At 43.2% G+C, this 24,329-nt stretch overlaps 1 protein-coding gene across 1 annotated transcript in view; it reads left to right on the plus strand.

Moving 5' to 3' along the window:
• Positions 1–19,714, plus strand: part of ATIC (5-aminoimidazole-4-carboxamide ribonucleotide formyltransferase/IMP cyclohydrolase) — a 1,003,526-nt gene extending 983,812 nt beyond the window's left edge. Inside the window, exons 15-16 of the mRNA XM_044075723.1 lie at positions 17,980–18,135; positions 19,429–19,714. Coding sequence (XP_043931658.1) covers positions 17,980–18,135; positions 19,429–19,548 — 276 coding nt within the window. The 3' untranslated portion in view covers positions 19,549–19,714. The remainder of the gene's footprint in view (positions 1–17,979; positions 18,136–19,428) is intronic.
• The last annotated feature ends 4,615 nt before the right edge of the window (positions 19,715–24,329 follow it).

Below are 24,329 nucleotides of genomic sequence, written 5' to 3' on the forward strand. Positions count from 1 at the left end.
CCACTGCCTGTCCTTCCCAGGGTACTCCTAAAGGTCAGACAAGAGAAGCCAAAAATGATACTGATTAGACCAGACTGGCCACGCCAGCACTGGTACCCAATCCTAAAGAGCTTGTCTCAAGGTCCAGCATGGATATTGCCTCAAACTTCTCACTTGCTGACCCAACAAAGCAATCAGATCCTGCGCAGCCAACTCAGGACCTTAAATCTGGCAGCATGGTGGATAATGTAGCCATTCAGAACACTCCTCTTTCAAAAGCTGTTATGGATGTTATCTTGGAGGCCCAGTACCAGAAAATCTTATGTAGAAAAATGGAAGAGATTCTGTGCTTGGAACCAGGAACAAGGTATTGGCGTGTATGTACCAAATATCCCTCAGATTTTACAATACCTAACTGAGATGCTGGACAAAGGCCTTTCCTTTTCATCAATTAAGATTCATGCCTGTGCCATTTCAGCCCATTACAATATGAAACCACCTATCTTTTCCTCGTCGTTTAATAAGACAGTACCTCAGAGGGGCCAAAAACATCAGGCCTCCAAGGAGAGCACCAATTCCGGCATGGGACCTCAATTATGTCTTGGAAAAACTCACACTGCCTCCTTCTGAGCCAGTCTCAACAGCTGCTATAAAATTCCTATCCTGAAAAACAGCTCTCCTCCTAGCAATAACCTCTGCAAGACGAATCTTGGAGTTACAAGCACTCATGGCTGTGGAACCTTTTATCATTTTTCATCCAGAGCGGGTTTCTCTGAGGACAAACCCAACATTTATGCCTAAGGTGGTGTCCAGTGTGGCCCTCAACCAAAACCATTCACTTGCCTACCTTTCATCCAAACCCACAGAACAAGGGTGAGAAAATTCTGCATTCTTTGGACATACACAGGCAGCTACGCTTCTACATGGACAGAACTAAAGCTTTCAGAAAGACTGAGCAACTTTTAGTGTCATATGCTGCAGGATCACAAGGAAAGGCTATCTCAAAACAGACTATTTCTAAATGGATAGGCCATTGCATCCGTTTCTGCTATTCGCAGCGTGGCAAATCAGTGCCTAAGGGCATTAGGCCTCATTCTACCAGAGCAGCAGCCACTTCAGCAGCCTTCCTCAGAGGAGTACCAACCAAAGACATCTTAGAGGCTGCAACTTGGAGTTCAGTGCACACTTTTACAAAGCACTACCACTTGCCTCTTTACTCTAAATCCAGAGCAGGCTTTGCCACTGCAGTTCTGCAGGGCTTCATAGCCTCTCATAATCCTATTTAGCCGAGCCTCCCATTCTCAGCTTTGGGATTCAACCCAAGAGTAATGACTGCAACAGCGAAACATGATGAACATAGTACAGTTGTGTACCTACCATAAATGTAGATGTTAGTGTAGTCACTGTTGCAGTCCAGGTTACCCTCCCACTGTCCCCCTTTCTTTTGCTGGTGTTATCTGTACTTCTCTATTCTATACAACCTATGTGGTGTATTTGCTTGTAGATGAAGGAAACTGAAGAAAATGATGTCGGCTGCATCTTTTATATCCCTGGCGCACTGACGTCAGGGAAGAGGCGACAGCAACCGACGCCGGACCAGGACTTTGGAATTCAGGCCGACTGCGGGTGGCCTGCCAGCAGGATAACCCAAGAGTAATGACTGCAACAGTGAATACACTCTAACATCTACATTTATGGTAGGTACACAACTGTACTTTCCTCTGTCTTCCCTTCTATCTCAGTTCTCGACTTCTGATTTCCCCTAATTTTTGCTATTATCACTGTCTTATCTGTACTTAGTTTTGTCCCGTACGCATACTTCTCAACCTCTTAGACCAACTAAGCTGGACAAAGCCATAAGTAAGTGTGACAACTTTTAAATATTGCTGTTATAAACTTACAATATGAGGCCAAAATCTGGACATCCTGTGAATCTGTACAGTTGAGAGATATGCTCGTATGCCTTCAATTTTGCATTCCATTCATGTATCCCTTTGCTGAAGGTTTTGCTCAGTGTTTGCCTGTAATGCCACATTATCTATATACAGCAACTTTGTTGATTTGTCCCCTCCAACCTGTTTGTTAATGTAGTCCATCACCAGTATTGAACAGCAGTGGGCTTGGAGCTGAACCCTGATGCCACCCCCCTCCCACGAGAAACCCCTCTGAGACAAAATACTGGTTGTACTTGAGTCATTGTACATAGCCTGCACTAATTCTACCAATGTTTCTGGGACTGAACGACCACAGTGGTGTCTAAATGAGCTTGCTTGAGAACTTATGCTTTCTCCAAATCTAAGTGCCCAGTTGTACTCTCCTCGTATCTAGCTTCTTCTCAACTATCTGTCTCACTGCAAACATCGGGTCAGTTGTGCTGCATCCTGATCTGAATCCAAACTCATCTCCAATCTTACTTTCTACTACTCTGCATATCCATTTCAGTCACCGTCTCTAGAACTTCCATGCAATGTGACAGGTGTTTGATGCCTCTATACTGCCCACAATTATGGATGTCACCCTTGTACACTGGCATGAGTATTCTTATTCTCCAAGCATCTGTAATATGCCTTTCTCTTCACACAGACTACCATCAGGAGCCATTTCTCCCCCATCTCCCCACTGTTTTTATCATATCTGCTGTGACTTAATCTGAGCCTGTTTTCCCTGACTTCATTTCCCCTTGGTGCTATTCTAGGGAGGACTCCTCTTCTCTCATTGTAAGCTGTGTTTGGGGCAGTACAGCTTCCGAGGGGTTTTCTTCATTCAGAACTGTTCTGCGGATTGGTGAGCAGGTTCTTGTCAGCATTCCTTATAAAGAGTGTCTGACTGTCTATCTTTCTATCTTTGCCTTGCAACCTGATAGTTTTTGTGTGAACTACTGAATCACTTTCCAGACGCTGGTATAGTGCTTCAACATATACGTTTCTTTACTATTGCAACTCATTTCTTAGCTTCTTTATTAGCTAACCAGTTTTCTTTCCCTGTCTGTTCCTTCTTTTCTATCTCCCACTTTTTCCTGCACTTTCTTTTGATGACTTCCTGGATTTCTGCATTCCACCACCAGCTTTTATGTACCTTATTTCCATACCTGGGTTGGCCACATGTCTGTTGTGAAGTTTGCACACATGCTCTTTTGAGGTACTGCCATTTTTCAACTCCGCCTATTTACTCCTCTTTTTTGGGGTGCTAGAGCCCTGGGTATTTCTTAGAACTGTTGTACTTTTCTCTGCAGTCAACTTCCAGGTCTTCAACCTGGTGTCTGACCTTGGAGCCTTCTCTGACCACTGCTTACACATGATTGTGGCAACCAGTGGTTTATGCTGAGGAGTGAGTGTTTCACTGGGGATGACTTTGCAATCACTGATTCTACTCCAGTGCCTCCTTTCCATAGTAGAAGGAACTCTACCAGAGTTGCATGTTGGCCACTCTTGTATGTGATCTTTACTTTCTCTTTCTAAACCACTATTAAGCCATTTGCTAGACCGAAGTCTAGAATGGCCTCCTTTATTCTTGTTGCCGCACTCATGTGGACCCAGGCAGTCCTTTTATCCTGTTCTGTTTGTCCCGATATGTGCATTCAAGTCACCTATTATCAACACCAAGTCATGTTGTCCTCCTCTAGGTCCTGCAACTGCTGTATGTATGCACTGTTTTCCTTACTATCACATGCCTGCTATGAGGCACAGACTGAAATTATGAATACTTGGCATGTATTTCTCTGTACATTCATAAATGCAGGGCAACAACAACTTGCAGTTACTGTGCTTGTAATCATTATATCTTATGATTCATATCCTTCTCTTAGTTCCATAATGCCTGCAGAGCAGCCACTGCATGCCATGGTTCATTTAAACCTTTGTGTAGCTGTGTTCATGTGCATCTCTAGTATTTCCCTATGCGGTTTTATAAGCATGTTGGCGCTTGCATGTAGTTGACCCCTGTGATGTCCTCACCACTGGCAACATTGGGGAATGTACACACTGGGAGGATGAGAAGTACACACAGCAAATTGTAATTTCCGTTAAGAGCACACAGAGACCACAGTCAGTCGGGGCTCATTTCTCCCGCTTTCTCTAGATTCCTAGTAAGACTTCCCACTAGCACAGCTATAGAGAGTCCTTAGCCAGGGTTCCAAACAAAGTCCTCCAACACTCTGTCTAATCAGTGTTTCGTGTCCCTGCCCAAGCAGCTGACATACACACTCTTGGGGATTTGTTTTACACATGTGCTTGTGCACACACTTGGGAAAGGCTGGTACAGGTTTACTAGCTATACCCCCTTCTGCCCCGACTAATAAGGCAGTTATTACTGCCACCAGAACCCCTCATCAGCGACTTTAAGGCCCTTAACAAAGGGTGTCCAATCTTACTGTGTAATGCTATTAATCCAAATGGTAGTCTGACCAAGAGCAAGGGTATTAGGTATGGCCTGCACAGTGGTAACATGGTAACAAATAGATTTGCAAGTACTTCAAGAGCTTAAATATTTCTAGACAGACCACCCACAATTGAAAGGTTTAAATATATTAATAATTACTCCACAAACAATGCCTTGTCCAAATATGTTATGACCGCTGGTGCGAGACACACTCTTTTAAGCTCATGGTGGTTGATAGGATAAACCCCAGTGTCAGAGGTGGTGATGTAGTATCCAAACAGAAGAGGCTCACCACGACAATGTAATAAAATAAAAACAATTTAATAACTGCAGTAAAAGTAAGCGCTTTCACGTTTCAACAATGCTTCCGCAGACTTTAAAGTTAAAGTCTGAGGAAGCATTGTTGAAACGTGAAAGCGCTTACTTTTACTGCAGTTATTAAATTGTTTTTATTTTATTACATTGTCGTGGTGAGCCTCTTCTGTTTGGATACTAGATTTTCTTGGATGTTCATCGTGTTTCACTGTTGCAGTCATGACTGTAGGGTTCTCCCCTGCCGGCAGGCAGTCCTCGGTCGGCCAGAATCCCAAAGTCTGGGTCCGGCGTCGGCTGTTCAACCATGCTCCCTGACGTCAGAGCGCCAGGAGTACAAAGCTGACAGCCAACGCCATCTTCTCCAGTCTTTCTTGCCGTGCGGTGATAGCAGTTCGCAATTGCCGGTCGGCTGACTCCTGACGATGTTTTCTGACAAAACTTCGGTCCGAAGATTTTCTTCTCCACTCAAAGCTAAGTACCCCGTTGGGGAAACATTTTTCTTGCTCCACTCCGATGTCAGAAAAAGTTAATAATTGTATTTCATGTGGGAAGCAAATACCTCATAAGGATTTTCATTCTTACTGTATTCCTTGCTTAGGCCCTGACCACGACGTAGCTAGTTGTCGGTTTTGTGCTAGATTCAATCAACGTACAATTAAGCGAAGGTACGATTTTGCTTTTCATTACTTCGGTAGGCGCTTTAACTACAAAATGTCATCGGATACGGTTCCAGCTACCGGAGTTCACAAACGTCGCAAGGATAAAGACAGGCCTCCGAGGTCCAAATCAGATAATGGCGCACAAGCAGAGCCAGCTTCAGGTTCGGCCGTCAGTGAGGTGCTTTTGCAGCCCCTGTCGTCGGCCATTTCAGAACCGATGGCCGAAACGGACTCTCATGAGGAGCCAACCAGGCCTTTAAATATTTCTATTGCAGAACCTTCGGACAATGCTCCTTCGGATGGGTCCGGAGCCGTTGTGCAGGTACCGGCTTCCGAAGGGGTTTTCAGGCCTACTCAGCTTCTAATAAAGGCAAAGCCAAAGACAACAGCAAAGACTCCTCCTAAATCCAAGACTGCAACACAGGCCTCTTCTGAACCGGCTCCCAAGTCACAGAAACAGTTACTCAAGATGGCGGAGGATTTACTTACTATGATTAGGGGTTCACATCCCCCTCCAGATAAAAGGCCAAGGCAGGATGTTTATTATGATTCCTCTGATCAGGCTTCTGTTTCTTCAGTTTCTTCTTCTGACCAGGAATATTCTTTCCCGCCTTATGAGGATTCTGATGCTGAGGAATCAATTCCTTCAGCTTCTCCCCCTGAGGATTTCTCTTTTGGGGAAACTTTGCATGAAATGAGGGAGCATTTCCACTGGGAAGGACAGGAGTATTCGGAATCTAAGGAAAGACGGAGGGATTTTCTTCTTCTTCCCCAACATAGACCCCTGGCTATTTCTCCTGTTTTGGATATTGTGGATGATGCCTTTTCGGAGGCTAACTTAACCCCTGACTCTCTTCCTCCTGCTCCTGTTAAGCCTGATAGATGTTACAGGGTTCCTGATTCCCACCAGTTCTTATACAAGAACCCTTCTGCTGACCCTGAAACCATTTCTCAGGGTCCTAAGGGAGTTAAGGACGCTTCTGCCAAAAATCCCATTCCTACTGAAAAGGATTCTCGATCCTTAGAAAGATGGGGCAAAAAAGTGTACACTTCTGCTACTTTGTCCATTAGGGCTTTAAACTGTCAGTTTCATATGCTGAAATACCAGCAATTTCTCTTGTCTGTTTTAAAACAAAAGCTTACTTCCATTTCTGCCTGTGCAGATGATAAGGAATTACATGACTTATTGCATGCCATTGAACAAGTTGGCAAGCATGGTTTACACTGTGGATTTGATGCCTTGGAGGCTTCTTGTAGGGCTGCTGCCTCTGGCACAGTCATTAGAAGGCATGCATGGCTAAAGGAACAAAATTTGCCTGAACGAGTAAAGGCTAAATTATTGGATGCTCCTATTCAGCATAATGTTTTGTTTGGATCAAACGCTGAAGAGGTGATTAAAAAGATGGAGGATAAGGCGAAATCCATGCAAACAGTTAAAGATTTCTTACAAGTACAGCCACCTAGATTCAGCAGGAATTGGCCTTCAAAAAATTGGTCCTTTCCCACTTCAGACAGGCCTCAGAGGGGTAGATATAGACGCTCCAGAGGAAGGCCTCAAACACAAGCTTCTTATAGACCAAGACAGTGGACTGCTTCCACCCCTAGGGGAGGAGAGGACCGGTCACAAACTCAAAGGAAACTAACTCAATGACTCCCTCTGGGCTACAGGAACTTCTTGCCTGGAAGCCCCTCTCGGAGGAAAACTTTCTCTTTTTTATCAAAATTGGACTCAAATAGACAAGTGGGTTTTGGATGTGGTTTTAAGAGGTTACAAATTCCATTTTCATACCTTGCCAAGGCCAAGCGGATGGCCAGACCTTCCAAAACATCAATGGACGGAGGCCTTAAACCAGGTGGAAGCTCTTTTGGCTATGAATGCCATAGAAGTGGTTCCACTTTCAGAGATGGGACAAGGTTTTTACTCTAGGCTCTTTCTAGTCCCCAGGAAGCAAAACTCATGGAGACCCATTCTGGATCGGTCTGTCTTGAACACCTTTCTAGAGATTCCAAAATTCAAGATGCTTACTCTACAGCAGCTACTTCCAATGCTTTCCAGAGATGCATGGATGGTAACTTTGGATTTAAAGGAGGCATATTTACACATTCCCATCAGGCAGGATTGCAGAAAATACCTCGGGTTCAAGGCTGGATCGAGGCACTTTCAATTCTCTGCGCTGCCCTTTGGATTGTCTACTGTGCCCAGGGTCTTCACCAAATGCCTGGCTCCAGTAGTAGCTTACTGCAGACTCAAGGGAATTCAAATTTACCCTTATCTGGATGATTGTCTAATTCAGGCAGACAGCAAGGATGTCTTACTCCAGCATCTAGAATTTGTACAGAACCTCCAAGTTCCTGGGATTCTCTGTAAACATAAAGTCAAATTTGACGCCATCACAACAGATAACTTTTCTGGGTGCTCTTCTAAACACCACAACCCAGATGGCATTTCTGACATCTGAAAAACAATTACGGCTGGCTTCAACTTTCAAAACCTTGGCAACTTTAACTCAACTATCTGCAAGGAAATTCCTGCAGGCTTTGGGTTACATGGCCTCCTGCATCCTTCTCGTACCATATGCAAGACTACACATGAGGAAAATACAGTGGTACCTAAAAAGTGTATGGTCTCAGCATTGCCACAGTTTAGACATACTGATCTCCGTCCTTCCTTGCCTTCAAAAGGAATTTCTTTGGTGGTCCAGGGCATGTGCTCTAAACAAAGGGGAAACCCTTCCGTCTGCCTCCTGCCACTCAGTTTCTAACCACGGACGCTTTGGATTATGCTTGGGGAGCCCATTTTCAGGGCAACTGTCTGCAGGACCTTTGGACAAAGGATCAGAAGCACCTGCATATCAAGCCGTTCAGAAAGCTCTATTGGCCTTCAGGAATCTCTTACAACCAGGACAACTACTAATACTGACAGACAACACCACGATTATGTGGTACATAAACAAGCAAGCGGGATCTCATTCCTACCCCCTTTGCAGACTAGCCATGGATCTATGGAACACAGCTCTAGCTTGCAATCTGGATCTTCAAGCTCAGTTTCTACCAGGGAAACAAAACTTCCTGGCAGACAGTCTGAGCAGAAACCTTTCGGATCCACACGAGTGGATGCTGGACACCAAAATATTCAGGATGATAACAGCAGTCTTTGGATGTCCTCACATAGACCTCTTTGCATCCCATCTCAATCATCAACTACAGAATTTTTGCACCAGGACTTTCCACAGAGAAGCTTGGAAAGTGGATGCCCTGTCATTCAGTTGGAGAAACCTCTCTGGATATGCCTTTCCACCTCTTCCTCTTCTTCCACGAGTCTTATTGAAGATAAAACAGGACAAGCCCAAGATGATAATCTTGCTGGCTCCAAATTGGCCTCGGCAGTTTTGGTATCCAACTCTAAAAAAAAAAAAAAAAAAAAAAAAAAAAAAAAAACCTATGTCTGGAACCCCCTTGAGTTTTACCTCAGTCTCCCGAACCTTCTGTCCCAACATCAGGGTCAGGTTCTACACTCTCATGTCAGAACTCTCAGCCTGGCGGCCTGGTTAATCCAGGGCCTTTGATTTCTTCTTTCCTACCCAAGCAGGTCATGGATGTCATTTTAGAAGCCAGACGTCCTAGCACTAGAAAATGTTATGCAGGAAAATGGAAAAGATTTTGTTCCTGGATGCAGGCTCAGGATTCTGATCCTCTTCTTCCTAACATTACCTTAATTTTACTTTACTTGACAGATCTCTTGCATAAGGGTCTCTCTTTCTCTTCCATTAAGATGCATGCTTCTGCTATTTCTGCTCATTATAATACAGACCCTCCCATCTTTTCCCACCAGCTCATGAGACAGTTTCTCAGAGGTGCTAAGAACTTAAGACCTCCTAGATCTCCTCCCATTCCTGCTTGGGATCTCAACTATGTTTTGGAAAAACTAACCTTGCCTCCTTTTGAGCCTGCTGCCTCTTCGGACATAAAGTTTTTGTCTTGGAAGACAGCTATCTTGTTAGCCCTAACCTCTGCCAGGAGAGTTTCAGAGTTACAAGCTCTTATGGCTGTGGAACCTTATATTATTTTTCATCAAGACAGGGTATCTTTGAGGACTAATTCTACCTTCATGCCTAAGGTGGTTTCCAAAGTGGCTTTAAATCAAACAATCCACTTGCCAACCTTTTTCCCCACTCCTCAAAATAAAGGGGAAAGGATCTTACATTCCTTGGATGTACACAGACAACTACGTTTTTACCTGGACAGAACCAAGGCCATCAGAAAATCAGAACAATTGTTTGTTTCTTATGCTTCAAGTTCCCAAGGTAAAGCCATTTCAAAACAGACCATTTCTAAATGGATTGCTCATGGAATTGGATTTTGTTATTCACACCATGGAAAGCAAATCCCAGGGAGTATACGGACTCATTCCACCAGAGCTTCTGCCACTTCTGCTGCCTTCCACAGGGGAGTTCCTACCAAAGACATTTTGGAAGCTGCAACTTGGAGGTTCAGTGCATACTTTTTCTAAGCACTACAATCTACCTCTCTACTCCAAGTCTAGGGCAGGCTTTGCCTCGGCAGTCTTGCAGGGCCTTTTAGCCGCCCCTTCTTCTTTATGACCACCTCCCTTTCTTTCAGCTTTGGGATTCTACCCTACAGTCATGACTGCAACAGTGAAACACGATGAACATAGTACAGTTGTGTACACCCACCATAAATGTAGATGTTAGTGTGTCTTCACTGTTGCAGTCTGGGTTTCCCTCCCTCCTGTCCCCTCTTATTTTTACTTTTGTGCGGTTCCTTTTTTCACCATTCTTTTGAGGTGTATTTGCAAAGGTTATGGGACCTTTTTCATTTTGGGACTCCTGACATCTGGGGCAAGAAAAACTGGAGAAGATGGCGTCGGCTGTCAGCTTTGTACTCCTGGCGCTCTGACGTCAGGGAGCATGGTTGAACAGCCGACGCCGGACCCAGACTTTGGGATTCTGGCCGACCGAGGACTGCCTGCCGGCAGGGGAGAACCCTACAGTCATGACTGCAACAGTGAAGACACTCTAACATCTACATTTATGGTAGGTGCACACAACTGTACTTTCTGTAGAGGCTTTTTATCCAGTGCTGCTTTGTTCGATTTGCCTTTATATTAGAAACCTTACTGAAATGAGGGAGGTCAACTGGATGATTTAGGTTAAGAGCAGATCAGGGCAGTGGTCTCAATGAAAAAGTCCCATATATATATATATATATATATATATATATATATATATATATATATATATATATATATATATATATATTTATATTGTGTATATTATATGCATATTGTTAAATTATTTTATATCACTTTTTGTAGTACTTTCAATGTTGGATCATTTCTAAAAATGTATTGACAAATATTTTAGGAATGTTTGAGTGATTTTATTTCCTATACAGGTTGTTATGCATATGCTATAGTTATGCTTGGTTTAATATAATGCTTTATGATTGGTTCAGCCTGTCTGCCTCACTTTGATGTTTGCATATATAAGCATGTTGGTTCGTTCATTTTCTGTCGAAGGTCTGAAGAAGCAGATGTGAACACATACCTTTTTAATTTTCTGAGCGAGTAAACATTTTTTATAACTCCTGGCTCTGTTTTATTCCACTGGTGTGGTGTTCGCTGTTGCACACTTTCGTTTTTATTTCCAGCAGTTTATCTTGAGTATATTTCTTTTAATAAATTCTTAACTGTATCTAAGAGAATTTACTGTACCCTAGACTTACAGAACAAGCAGGCAGAAGCAGTGAGTGGATATTCTTGTCAGGTCAAATACAAAATGCACAGCCACTCTGAGTTCTTAAATTAATATCAAATATTACTGCTGGGATACTTGCTCCATGATGTCACTTTGTCACCTGACTTCAGTTTCCGGGCTCCGAACAACCATAGGTTCATAGGTTCATACTAGGCTATCTGCCCTAGGGCATTTATAAGCCTAGCCAGAGTGTGTGTGGCTTTCACCACCCCTTAGGATGAGAATACTATACCCATTAGTTTGCTGTGCCTTTGTCCAGCAGTGATACAGAGATGATTCCCGGGGTAAACCTATGATCTCCCATCCACTCGTCAAGATTTCTCTTGAACAGAGTCAGTGAGGGGCTCTGCCTCACATGGACTAGGGTTCTATTCCATAGTGTAGGGAGTCTCTGGGTGATGAATCTGTCCCTCCAGCACATCCTGTTTATATCCGTGTTGAGGTTTAAGTCTCTTGCTCTCGTGGATTTGGATTTTTTGAGGTGGAGCATGTCTATTAATTCTGGGTTGGACATGGCCTTGTATGTCAGGCACAGATCACCTCTGAGCAGACGGTATGCGACTGAATAGAGCTGGAATAAAACACCTCTATCAGTCTCGAACCCCAGACCTTGGACACACTAGACTGCATGAAGTACCACTAAGCCACAGCAGATAAATAAACTCCCACTGTCAGTCTCAAACCCAGGACCTTGGTAACACTAGTCTGTATGACCTACCACTAAGCCATGACTACCATTACTAGAAACTGCTAGCATTTAGCATCTCCCTGTGAAAATACATAGCCTTCAGATGTTTGCAACTGCTGAAAGACAAAACAGTAAAACACTTGCAGCAGAATGCAGGAGGCTCCCTCCCTAGTTCTAGACATTGTCTCCTTGCCGCAGTTATAAAACAATTTAATTTCAACCATCTAAGCTCGGTACTGTACAAACACTTTTCACACACTTGTGTACCAGCAGTTTGTACACTTAACATACAGTTCTAATACATTTGTAACACAAACATATGAATTGTGTTGACCTTCACAACTGACATATAATTTACAAAATTCCAGATAGCTGGGCAGGCAATATTTCCTTTTGTGACCCACCCCCCCCCCAATTGAAAATTCAAGCTAGTTTTTCAAGTGACCCTTGGGGAAACTTTGCTTGAGAGGGGTGACTGTCTTGTGAATACATCACCCCATCCCTGTTTTGAGATTCCAGCTGCCTTGGCATTGCTGACCCCTGTACAGTGCTGTACTGTCCTACCATATGCCTGCAACCATAGGCTCCACCATAGTAATTTGGCTGGCTGGCTCCCTGTAGCCAAAGATCCCCCCTTAAGACTCCTGCCTCCTATTGCTAATACTTAGCACCAGGGCCTCCCTTTCATAGTAAGGTTTCATCATGTTAACATGGTACCGTTTGTGTTCCTGCCTAGCAGTTTTACCATGTAATTAACATCACCGACCTTCCTGAAGGGTCCCTGCCAAGCTGACTGCAGCTTGTGTCTGAAGGAATGAGAACCATTACCTGCTGCCCCACAGTATACTCTCTAGCATTCCTGTCATACCAGACCTTTTTCTGCTGTTGGGCTTCTGCCAGGTTCTCCTGGGCCAAACTCATGAGTTCCCTGAGCCCTGTCCTGAGGTATAGAACATGTACCACAACAGATTCCTTATGGGATTCACTCACCATACCTCTCAACTGTCCCTGATTTTTTACTCTAATTTTAACTCTGTCCCTCTTAATCCCTCCTAAAACTAGTGACTTTTGGAGGAAAGGTGGTGAATTACACTTAATGAATAATGACAATAATTAAGAGTTATAAACTTCTTTTACTTCAGAAAATGTGTATTAATTCATATGCTCTGATTCTGTCAATGTTTCAAGTTAATAGCACTGATATTTTAAGTGTCCCTGGTTGTCCCTGATTTTTTCTCGACTTGTCCCTGATTCTGTTGAAATTTGTTCCCAATTGGTTGAGAGGTCTGACTCTCACCCTTCCACTAATCTCAAATCAAATGTAGAGGTTCCCTCACCCTATGCCAATACAGCAACTCTCAAAGAATGAAACACCTGTGGATTCCTGGGGCACCTACCAGTAAGCAAACAAATGGGGCAAATATTTGTCCCACTCCTCTTAAACTTGTCTGCAAATGCCCGTAGCATGGTCTTTAGTGTAAAGTTTAACCTCTTAACCAGACCATTAGTCTAGGGATGGTAGGGGGTGTTTTTTAGGTGCTTCACCCCACAGTGCTTGCACAGACAAGCTAGCAGGTCTGACATAAAATTGGCACCTGTGTCTGTCAGTATTTCTTTTGTGAAACCTACCCTGCTGAAAATCTCTAACAAAGCATTTCCCACCATTTATGCCTCAATGGAGGACAGAGCCAGTGTCTCAGGGTATCTGGTAACATAGTCTACTACCACTAGGATGTACTTTTTCCCTGTGGAACTTAGGGTACACGGTATCCATAGCTACTCTCCAAAATAGCTCCTCAATCACAGGCAAAGGCATCAAAGGAGCTTTGATCTTGTCCCCTGCTTTGCCTACTTTTTGGCACTGCCACAGGTCCTGCAGTACCCTGTTGCATGTCTGGAAATCCCAGACCAATAAAAGTTCTGCATAATACACCTCTTGGTACGTTTTATGCCCACATGACCTGCAAAGGGAATATTATGGGCTACGCCCTCCCTCAGGGGTCCACTCTCTATACAGTAATTCTTTTTCCCCGGTATACAGATTTCCCCTTCCCTTGAGAATCAGGTGTCTCACTGACTACCTCCCTCAGGCCTTGTAATGTAGGGTCTGAGAGCTGAGCCTGTCTCAACTCTTTGTAACCCTTCCCAGCTCCCCTCCCATAGGAAGTCTGGCATCCTCTGACAGAGGTGCCTCACCACCAGCCTAGGTACTACTACTCAACTGTGTCCTTGCAGTCACTCTGTCCAAGGGAACATCAGTACCCACAAGTAGCTGTGGTTCACCTCCAGTCTCCCTGCTGCAGGGTAGCTCCCTCCATGACGTAACCACCACACCAGTCCTGGTTTCAAGTCTGTGGTCTGTCTGCCCCCCCCCCCCCCCCCCCAGGCTATCAGACTCGCTTGCTTGTTTCCAAGCCTGACTGCATGTCACTGCATGCACACAAGGTACTGCATTATCAAAATCATTCCGTCAGGACATTGCAGGGATATCCTCAAACACTCCTACTTTGCTGGCTTCCTTTTCCACCCTTCCAGTCATGATATGAACCCTAGTCAAAGGTATTTGGAATGGGGTCCCTCCTAAACCTCTGAAGACAGACCAAGCAAGTAGTGCTCCTCTTTAACCATTGCAGGCTTCACTATGGTTAGGTCAGAGGTGCTCTCTTAGCAGTGGCCTCTCTCCCATTTGCTAAGATTGGATACAATCTGTTGTGGTAGCGTGGTACCTTTGTCTGCAGACAACTTACTTCTGGCATTCCCACTTACTGGCTCTCCCACCTTTTGTTCCCCACCTTGCCTCTGTGGACATCTATATGCTACATGGCCCCGCTGGTTGCATTTAAAAGATTTAACCCTTGGTCCTGGACTAGTGACTTCCCCTGCTACAGGCAGACTCTGTTGGGTTGGTTTAGGCTGCCCACTATTGATTCCCTTAGACCCATGAACAGCACTGGGTATCCCTTTTCTGTGCAGTGATGTCCTGCTTGCTATGTATAGGTCTCCCTTCTTCCCCAACTCATCTGCAGTATTGCATTGCCTATCTGCTAACCAGATTCTCATGTCCTCAGGCAAAGTGCTAAGGGCTTGTTTCCTCACCAAAATGTCTGTCAGCCCTTCAAAAGTGGTGACTTGACACTAGCCCATCTATCAAAATAAGTGCTTAACTCAGCAATACATTCACACATACTTTCATCTGCCTTGCATCTGTGCTCACGAAACTTTCCTATAAGTTTCAGTTGATGACTTAAAGCACTCTTAACGGACAACTTTTAACAGTATTATAATTTAAGCAATCAATATCGGACAATTTAGAAATAGCAGTTACAGCTTTATTGTGGAGAAAGGGGGTCAGGAACCATACCCAGAGCCCTTGGTCAACATTATACTGTTTTACATACCCTTTCAAACATATGTACAAAACTCAGTTATCCCCCTCTGTAAATTGTGAAAGAAAGTTACTGACTTTTATTGCTTTGTGGTTTGGTTACTCCCTTCCCTGTTACCTCCATGACCGTGGCAAAGTCGTAATCTACTTTTCATGTTGCCTCTGCCTCTCATTCTCAGCTTCCAGACATCACAGTTTCTCATTTTCCTCAACCTCCAGATATCTTGGGTGTCTCTGCTGCTTCTATTCCCAAGCATTTGGCCTCCAGTTCAAGTCTCTCAACTCCAGATGGATTAAGTCCTCTGTGGAAAGGTTGAACTGTCCATTGTCTGATGGTTGTATATCTCAAGGGTCAGTCTGATTGTCCTCCTGATTGCTGGTCTGTGATGTAGCTGTGCACAAGGCTGCAATAATTTCTGCTTTTGTCAGGTTGGCATGCACCAGTCCTTCAGCCTGGCAAATCTCAGCTAACCACTGTTTACAGGCTACAGGAATTCAGTATGCAAACCAGTTAATATGTGATGTGGATATCCCACCACTGCCCAGAAATACCTCCATGTCTAATAGTTAAGCTGTCTATATTCATGTAGCTCTTAATTAACTCGCACTAACTTCAGTCTTCTGTTAGTTTCATTTTTTTCATTGCATCTCTATTGCACTACTTGTGTTGTAATTTCAGTACTGTTAATCTATGAACATTACCCCAGCACTGTCAAACTGAAGAAAAACTGTTGCTTATGATTATGCAGATTTGACTTCATTTTTTTCTAAACAGTTTAACAAGAAAAAAGACATGCTTGCATGGGAATTAAAACTGAACTATTAACTTTTATAAAGTCAGATGTAAAAAAATATTGGAGACGATCCTCTCTCCTGGTCACATCCCGGACTGTATTTAAAGTTTAGTTACTGAATTGCATTCTTAGTTACAAGCATGTTTACCTGCTCATGTTAATCAGAGACAGGGTGGCAGTCTCAGAAATATGTTGTTTGTAGTTTTTATACAGGAAAAGGAAACAAGCAAATGTGTAACGCTAACCATATTTAAATTCAAAAACATGAAAATGCTATACTATCTTTGTAGATTTATACAACATTGTTACCTTTTCAAATAATGCAACATACTGTTGTTTTCAATTGATCCAGTGTCTTGGTAAGATCTAGTCCATGCCCTTCAAGTCTAGAATTGCAAACTGCTTGATAAATGAAAGCTATTTGGAATAGTTTGGCTGCATTGTGTGGCCCTAGTAGGCAATGTCAGGTTTTAGGGCATCAGCCCCATTATATCTCTGGAAAAGTTCTTGGCTTTTGACAGCCGTTATCACTTCGGTAGTTCATTTTTGGTCATTGTCATCCCCCCACCCTATAGTACACGTATGCTCTCCCCTTTCTGTGGTCATCATGATCTTCCCCTCTCACATCCACAGGACATATTGACCACCATAGCTGGTCCTTTTCCTCAACATTATGCTTCTTTTTTTTTTCTTTTTCATTATCCACGTAGTGCATCAGGTCTTTTAAAGACATTCAGTACTGCTTCTGCACACCCCTTGATAATTTCAGAAAACTTGTCTTGCATCGAAACTTCAGAAAAAGTTGTGGTCAGTTAAGGTTGATCTTCTGTCTTTCCTGATTGCCACAGTTACCACAAGACTTGTTCCTTGTACCATAATTCAAAATTACAAGTAATATTCAACATTTCCTTCTTTTTCAGTGAGACATGGAGGAACACTGTTTTACTAATTTCCCATTGACTTGATGAACCCAGTGCAGAGTGCCTTCTTTGCTTTGACAACCTTAGCAGTCTGGTCCTTCCTCATCCACAGGCACTCTGTTCCCCCCCCCCAGGATCATTTCTTCTTGTCTTAGTCTCCTAGAGTTAACCAGCTGATGATCAGTGTAAAGTAATTGCCCAGATCTCTTTGCAGGTCTGTATTGTATTATCGAAAGAACAGTTAATTGAACAGCTTTTTGTCGTACATGTCTCCTCAAACTGTTACTGAAATTGCATTACAGTAGGGATTGGGGAAATTTGCCCTTTCCCCACTGTAGTGCGATCTCTGAGCTGGTATATATAATTAGCGAGGGGGTGTGATGGGGTTTGATGAATGGCATTTCCAATGAAATGCCATTTGTTGAAGTGACAGTTTGATGGTATAATATAGACCCGTCTTTGCTGCTGTGTCACTTGCATCATCAGTATTCTGGTTAGTCAGTTTCATGACATCCTTTTGAGCATGAATAAAATCCATATCAGCCACTTTACGAACCTAAAGTCCTTTCAGCCAGCAATCCTGAAGTCTCAAATCAAGCAAGATTTCTACACGAGTGTTCATGTCCTTAGCATTAAGCCTTAACTCTTCTACTCTGTCATATCAAGCCAAACCATAGTGTGCATGCCTCGCTCTTCAGTTTCAGATATCACATTACCCTTTCTCAGCTTTTCTGTATTGTAAGCAGGCCAGCTTTGCACACCATTACTATCAAATTTGTGTCTAGTGAAAACCTTCAGGCACCAAAAATGTATATACTTTTAATGCAACAAGGAGCAACTAGAAAGGAAGCATCCAGCCGTAAAAGGCACATTGAGATCTCTACTGCATTTTTGTTGTGAAGTTTCTTTGAGTCTAAAACATTCTCTGTAATGTGAGTAGCCACATGAAACCAGTAGTGTCCAAAATAATTCTTTATGTATGTATGAGGTGTGTATGTATATCTGATGTAGGATTCACAAATTTCATTTAAAGTTCCATGACATACTGTAAAAATATTTAGTGTTAACCACTTTCTTTCTCTTAGGAAGAAGACAGACCTCAGTGGGAAGCAATGTTTGAGGTAGTGCCAGAGCTTCTAACAGCCAATGAAAGGAAGACTTGGATCAGCTCTCAGAATGGAGTAGCTTTAAGCTCGGATGCTTTTTTCCCATTCCGTGATAATGTTGACAGAGCTAAGAAGGTAGGCTTACATAGGCTTTCTGTGCAGAGGCTAAAAACTGAGTTACCCTTTATTTTTAAAGGCTGGAAATTTCAATAAAATGATTGAATACCTGCTTTCCATTTTGAATTTTGTGCTTTACTTGTTTCCTGGTTTTTACCAGCATCTCTCTGCAGTTCATTTTTGCTAGGTTGAGAGTTGCAGGAGTATAACGGCATTTTCATTGTGTAGTAGTAACTTTCATATCTTGTGTGTAATATTAATCTTGTGAAATGTGGGAAAGTTAAGATGTGAAGCACATTAAGCCTTTTAGCCACTTCAGTTTCTCCTGTTTTAATGCACATGTTTAAGAGGAGGTATTCAGCATCAGGGTACAGATTGTTATACAAAATTAAGTTTAAGATCAGATCAGTGCTTCATGCACAACTGGACACTTTCAGAACTGAAGCTGCAACAAATCCCAGTTGGCTTTCTTGATTGTACTAGTTTGCTTTAACTTGGAACCTACAGTTTTAATTTCTAATGTTGTACTGTAAGGCTTGCTTTAAAAAGCCTTTTGCATTGGGTAGAAAACCTGGGTAGTTCTATCTATGGTGTTTTGTCTTCTGGTGACTCTCTACTCAAACTGCTGTACTTGGGTGGTGCACAGTATGCACTGTTCTTATGCTGCTTTCAGTAGCAGTCTTGCATTCTGCTTCAGTCTTGTAGGGATTTAGAAACACTGACCTGCTGGAGTTGACGGTAAATACAAAACTGCATTTCACTTGTGTGATCTCTGTTCACTCTTAGTAGTGCTAACACTTAGGATTTGTGCCACAGGAGGCCCAGTATCATTCTCCCCTTAAGCTACACACACATGCATGTTTATATGTACAAAATAGTGCATCAGGGCTGCAGTAGTCAGTTACTGAAGTTAACTGCAGTACTTAAAGAGGTAAATCCTACACAAAGGCCTTAGTGTTCTGGTTTTGTATTGATAGGAACAGACCAATAATTCATCTATCCCCATTGTGCTAGGCCTAGCCAGAAAAAAAAAACATTAAATCCTGGAAAGATTTGGCTTTTTGCTATCTGAATAATAAAAGGCAGTGTGCTTTGACTATGGATGTCCCACTTCAAAAAAAGAAAAAGCACCAGAGAGAGAATCCTTGGAGGTCAGCTACAGTTCCTTGAGGGCAGTCCTAGGTTGAGGGCATTGGGTCTTCCTTGTTTTAATTGATTTTTTTTGTGACTTTTGAGTTAACGTTTACAAGTATGTATGCTTAGATTTTTTTTCCTGTTTCCTTACATTTTTTTTCCTTTTCTTTTCCTCAGAGTGGAGTTCAGTACATTGCCGCCCCTTCTGGCTCTACTGCTGATCAGATTGTGATTGAAGCCTGCAATCAACTTGGTGTTACTCTAGTTCATACAAACCTTCGCCTTTTTCACCACTGACTGCCAACACTGCTAAATCATCATCCATCCACTTTCCATTCCAGATTGCACAGAAGTGGCTTCTGTTGTTATTTGTTTCCTCCTACAGCTTTGTAGCGACTTTGCACTTTGCTGTATAATTGTGGATAACTTACTTAAGTAAAATTTATTTTCATATTGTAAAAAATGTTTGCTTGCATACTTTTTGATCGACTTCAGTGTCTCTTTAAATATTCTTCAGAACTGTTGATCTAGCACTGTCCTCACTGTGGATTGCCACTGGTAAATTTTCTTAAGCAAGGTCCTTTATGTGCAAGTTTTGACCAGATAGCATATGCCTTGAGCAGATCCCTTTTTTGCCATAATGTTTTCAGTAATCCTTTAACATCCATGGAACCTTAAGTTTTTGTCTACCTTGTAATTGTTTACTAGGTTGGTTACAAAAATTGTTTGAAAATAACTTCTGATCCTCTGTGGATTGCTGTATCATTTGGGGGTCCAGTTAATGGTAGTGGTGGATATGTAGTACTTCATTGTCACAGTGCAGGCTGCATATGGTTTCATACTTTTGGACCTTTAATCTCAGAAAAGGATTTATAGAAACATTCCTATATATTTAATTCTAGAAGGTTATATAAATATTCTGCAGTGGGTACAAAAATATTAACAATGGTTAGCTGTCAAAGGTAAGCTGTAAACAGAAAATCTTGAGTGATTTTAGACAGACTTTGAAACAAAGTTGATAAGTTATTGATTGGAAAACTAGTCATACCCTTTGCAGCTTAGGGTCACCCTGGCAAGGACCTGCAGTCCTCGGAGGGTGGGGTCATCCTAGCAGGACCTGCAGTCCTCGGGGGGGGGGGGGGGTGTTCACCCTGGCAGGATCTGTAGGTTTGAGTTTTTTGTCCCTCTAGATTGTTATAAGTTTACAAGTAACTGCCTAAAACGTATAGATTAGCTATGAATTATTTTAATAAGAGTATCAAACACTAAGACTAGCATAGGGTCTTCCAAGTCACCACCCAAGGACATCTATGGAGACCCTCTTGAGATCCTAAGGCAGAAAGGTGATTGATCGGCCCAAAATCCGACTCCTGAGGAGTTGGTGCTTTTGGGACTGGCCCATCTACCTCATCTGGTCACATAGCTTGCTGATGACCTTATTGACCTGGTGTCTCAGCGGGCTTTGAAGGAACCTGATACGACCAACAAATCCCGGAAAGACCTGATAGGATTCTGGCCTCGCCAGTCGGGAGAGAGCATTGGAGCAAGGTTGTACCAGTTGATGTCACTGTCATGGCTGCTACGAAGAAGGAACTCTTGGAACAGATTTCCTCTGTACACTTCCCCTAACAGGGAGTTTAGGGCATTGGACATTTTTGGGATGCATGGATATGCTTCAGTGACATTTGTCATTTGATCTCCAAACTATTTTGGACACTTCATGATGTTGCAAAGGGACTTGATCAAGGAACTTTCCAACTCTGTGACAGGGACCACTGTTGGAGAGGCACAGTCTTCTGTGGCCTCAGAATTGGTTGCTCTTCAGTTCGCTAATTTGTCCATGAGGCTCATCTTTCATGCTACGGAAGGCACCTCAAGGGCTGCGGGTTTAGGCATTTCCATTAGAAGGCATGCCTGGATGTGCTTATGTGATTTTTGTGGAGGCTTTTAAGTTATCGTTTGTCAGTACTCCTTTTTATGGTTCTTCCTTGTTTGGGGCCACAGTGAAAGATGCACTTTCCAGGTGTGAGAAGGACGGGAAGACCCTGCAGTAGGCATAAGTTTTTCAAACTCTTGTGTACCTTTTCGAGGAACCAAACAGGAGGTCATAAGATGTGGTTCAAGAAATCACAGGGTCCTTTCCAGGACACATGGAGGCAGGGGGGAGCGATTATGGTAGAAGACACCCCTGTGGCAGCGGAGGCCCGCAAAACTGAGTCAAGGGATTCCTTTTTTGACATACTCCTTCAGCAGTCCTTCCTCTGAAGACAGCTGGGGGTCACTTATCATTGCACCAGGAAGTCTGACAACGTTTAACAAGATACCTGGGTGCAGAGGTCTATTTCCAGAGGTTATATTCCCTTTTCCCCTCACACCCCCCATACCAAAGAAAATCCCTGATATTCCACCCAGTCAGGGGGCAGTAGCAGCACTAGAAATACAAAAGCGGCTAGAAAAGTCATCCAGGAAGTTCCTCCAGACCAGATAGTCTGGAACTTAAGATTCTTTAGTGCCAAAGACGGGGGGCTGGAGACCAATGTCCTTGGATCTCGGTGTGCTAAACAAAGCAGTTTTGACACACCAAGTTCAGGATGGTCACAGTTAAGTCCATTTTGCCTTTTCTGAGCAAGTATGATTGGATGTCTTCAGTAGTACGCATCCTGAAGGTCTATCGCATCAAGATGAACAGGCGGTCTAGAAGGTACTTGCGCTTCTGGCTGGGAACCATTCATTACCAATTCAGAGCACTGCTCTTTGGTCTCACCACACAGCCCCATGGTGTTCAAGTGCATGGCAGTGGTAGCAGCTCACTTGAGGCAGCAGGGATTCCAGGAGTTTTCCTATTTGCACTGGCTCATCACCGCCCCGACCAGGCATCATCTGATACAAGCGACAGACCATGTGTTGCAAACTTGTTCTTATTTAGATGTTCTTATCTAGACATAACAATCAGTTACAGATGGTCACAGTTACAACTCACTCAAACTCTGGAATTCATAGGGGCAGCATTCAGCACTGGGTCAATGATATCATCTCTTCCCATGTTGAGACTACAGACAGTCTCGGTTCAGGAAAATAATCTGCAGTACCAGGATTTCAACATGGTTGGTTCTTCAGGCATTGGCGGTCAGTGTCAGCAGCAGTAATCCTTCTACCCTTGGCAAGCTATCACATGAGGATTTTGCAGTGGATGCTTCAGGCACAGTTGTCTATGGTCTCCCAGCCCATGTCTACGAAGCTAAGGATTTCAGGTTTGCAAATCATACCCTTTCTGATGGATGTAATTATGGCAACCTTTACAAGGTTTGTCCCTTTGTCCTTCCTCAACCCAAGTCCGTAGTGACCACAGATGCTTCCAATTTCAAGTGGGGGGACATTTCCAGGGCAAGATGGTCCAAGGCAGTTGGTCCCCCAGAGAAGGCAACTTGCATGTAAATGTTCTGGAAATGAGGCCGGCACCATTGGTGTTGCAAAGCATTCCATGACTCTTCCTCTCGGAACGACTGTGGTTCAAAACGAAAAACATGTCAGTGGTTTGGTACATCAACAAACAAGGGTGAAAAAAACCCTACCCCTTATGTTGAGAAGCCCTAATTGGACAATCACCACCAGCTGCTTTCTGATTGCAACGCACATTCCGGGGAAGTCAAAAGTGATAACAGACAAATTGACCAGGTCCATTCTACTTCCTCACGTGTGGTCCCTCAACAGTGTCGGATATGATGTTCTGGCAGTGGGGCCAACCTTGCTGCGATCTCGTTGCATCTCCCCTGAACAAGTGCAGCAGCTTTTTTGCCCTGCCCCCCCAGGGAGTCACCGAGGGATGCTGTGCCCCACGATTAGCCCCGCGGTCTGTTGTACGCTTATCCCAGACACATTTGATCCCCAAATTCCTTCAGAAAGCAGTCAGGTTGAAGAGCAGAGTCATCCTTATTGCCTTCAATAAATTTAGTTTACCTTTCTGTGGCTTTACCTCCTGTGCCACCCTTGGATTGTGGATCCAATTCCAGACTTACTGTCTCATCCAACAGGCCTGGTTCTTCCAGACCTTTAAAATCTCAAACTGACCACATGGTTTCTCCAATTCCATTAGTAGCCAGGCAGCCCATGCTTTCCTCCCTTCTCCATTATATTCTCCTGTCATCACACAGACCCTCTCTACAAGGTAGTTCTACAGAAGTAAGTGGAGAAACTTTGCTTATTGGACTGATCAAAATTAAGTAGACCCCTTTTCAGCTCTGATTCATTCTTTTCTTGACTTTTTGGCAAAATTGTTCAGTGGGGGGTGCTAATGTATCTATTGTCAAAGTTCAATTTGCTGCCATTTCATATTTTCATGTGGGGTTTCAAAATTTGTCTTTAGCTTCTAAGCTGTGTAAAGCCTTTTTAAAAGGCACTTTGCTTCACACACCCCCTTATAAAAACCCTGTTCCTCCATGAGATTTGAACTGGGTACTGCAGGCCTTAACACAGTCTCCTTTTGAACCAGCAGTTGCATGTGATTTGAAGTTTTTGAAATGGTAGACCTTTCTAGTGGCTGTTGTGTCTGCCAGGAGAATTTTGGAGCTACAGGCCTTATCTTCCAAACCTCCGTACTTGATTTTTCATAAGGATAGGGGTCTCCTTGCGTAGCAATGCCTCGTTCCTGCTTGAGGTATTTTCAGAATCCAACATTAACCAGGCAGTTCATCTGCCTGTATTTTTCCCCAGCTTCACAAATAAGGGAAAATACTTGTTGCATTTACTGGATGTTCATAGACGATTGCGTTTCTATTTTCACAGAACAGAAGAGTTTAGAAAATTGGTCAACATTTTGTTTCTTTTATGTTTAAGTTGGGGAAACCAGTTGCCAAAATAACTATCTAAATGGCTGATGGATTGCATTTCTTTCATTTACAGTAGATTGAATCTTCCTTTGCCAAAAGCATTGAAGGCTCATTCAGTCAGGTCTATAGCTACTTCTGCAGTATTCCAGTCCAGAACATCATAGGACAGTATCTGTGCAGCTGTTAATTGGTGCAGTCCCCATACCTTTACTACTTATTACAAATTGAACATGGTCTTGAGGGGAAGAGCAG

The sequence above is a fragment of the Protopterus annectens genome, chromosome 6.part1 (genome assembly GCF_019279795.1).
Source record: "Protopterus annectens isolate FY-2018-M chromosome 6.part1, PAN1.0, whole genome shotgun sequence".
NCBI classification, from domain to species: Eukaryota; Metazoa; Chordata; order Ceratodontiformes; family Protopteridae; genus Protopterus; species Protopterus annectens.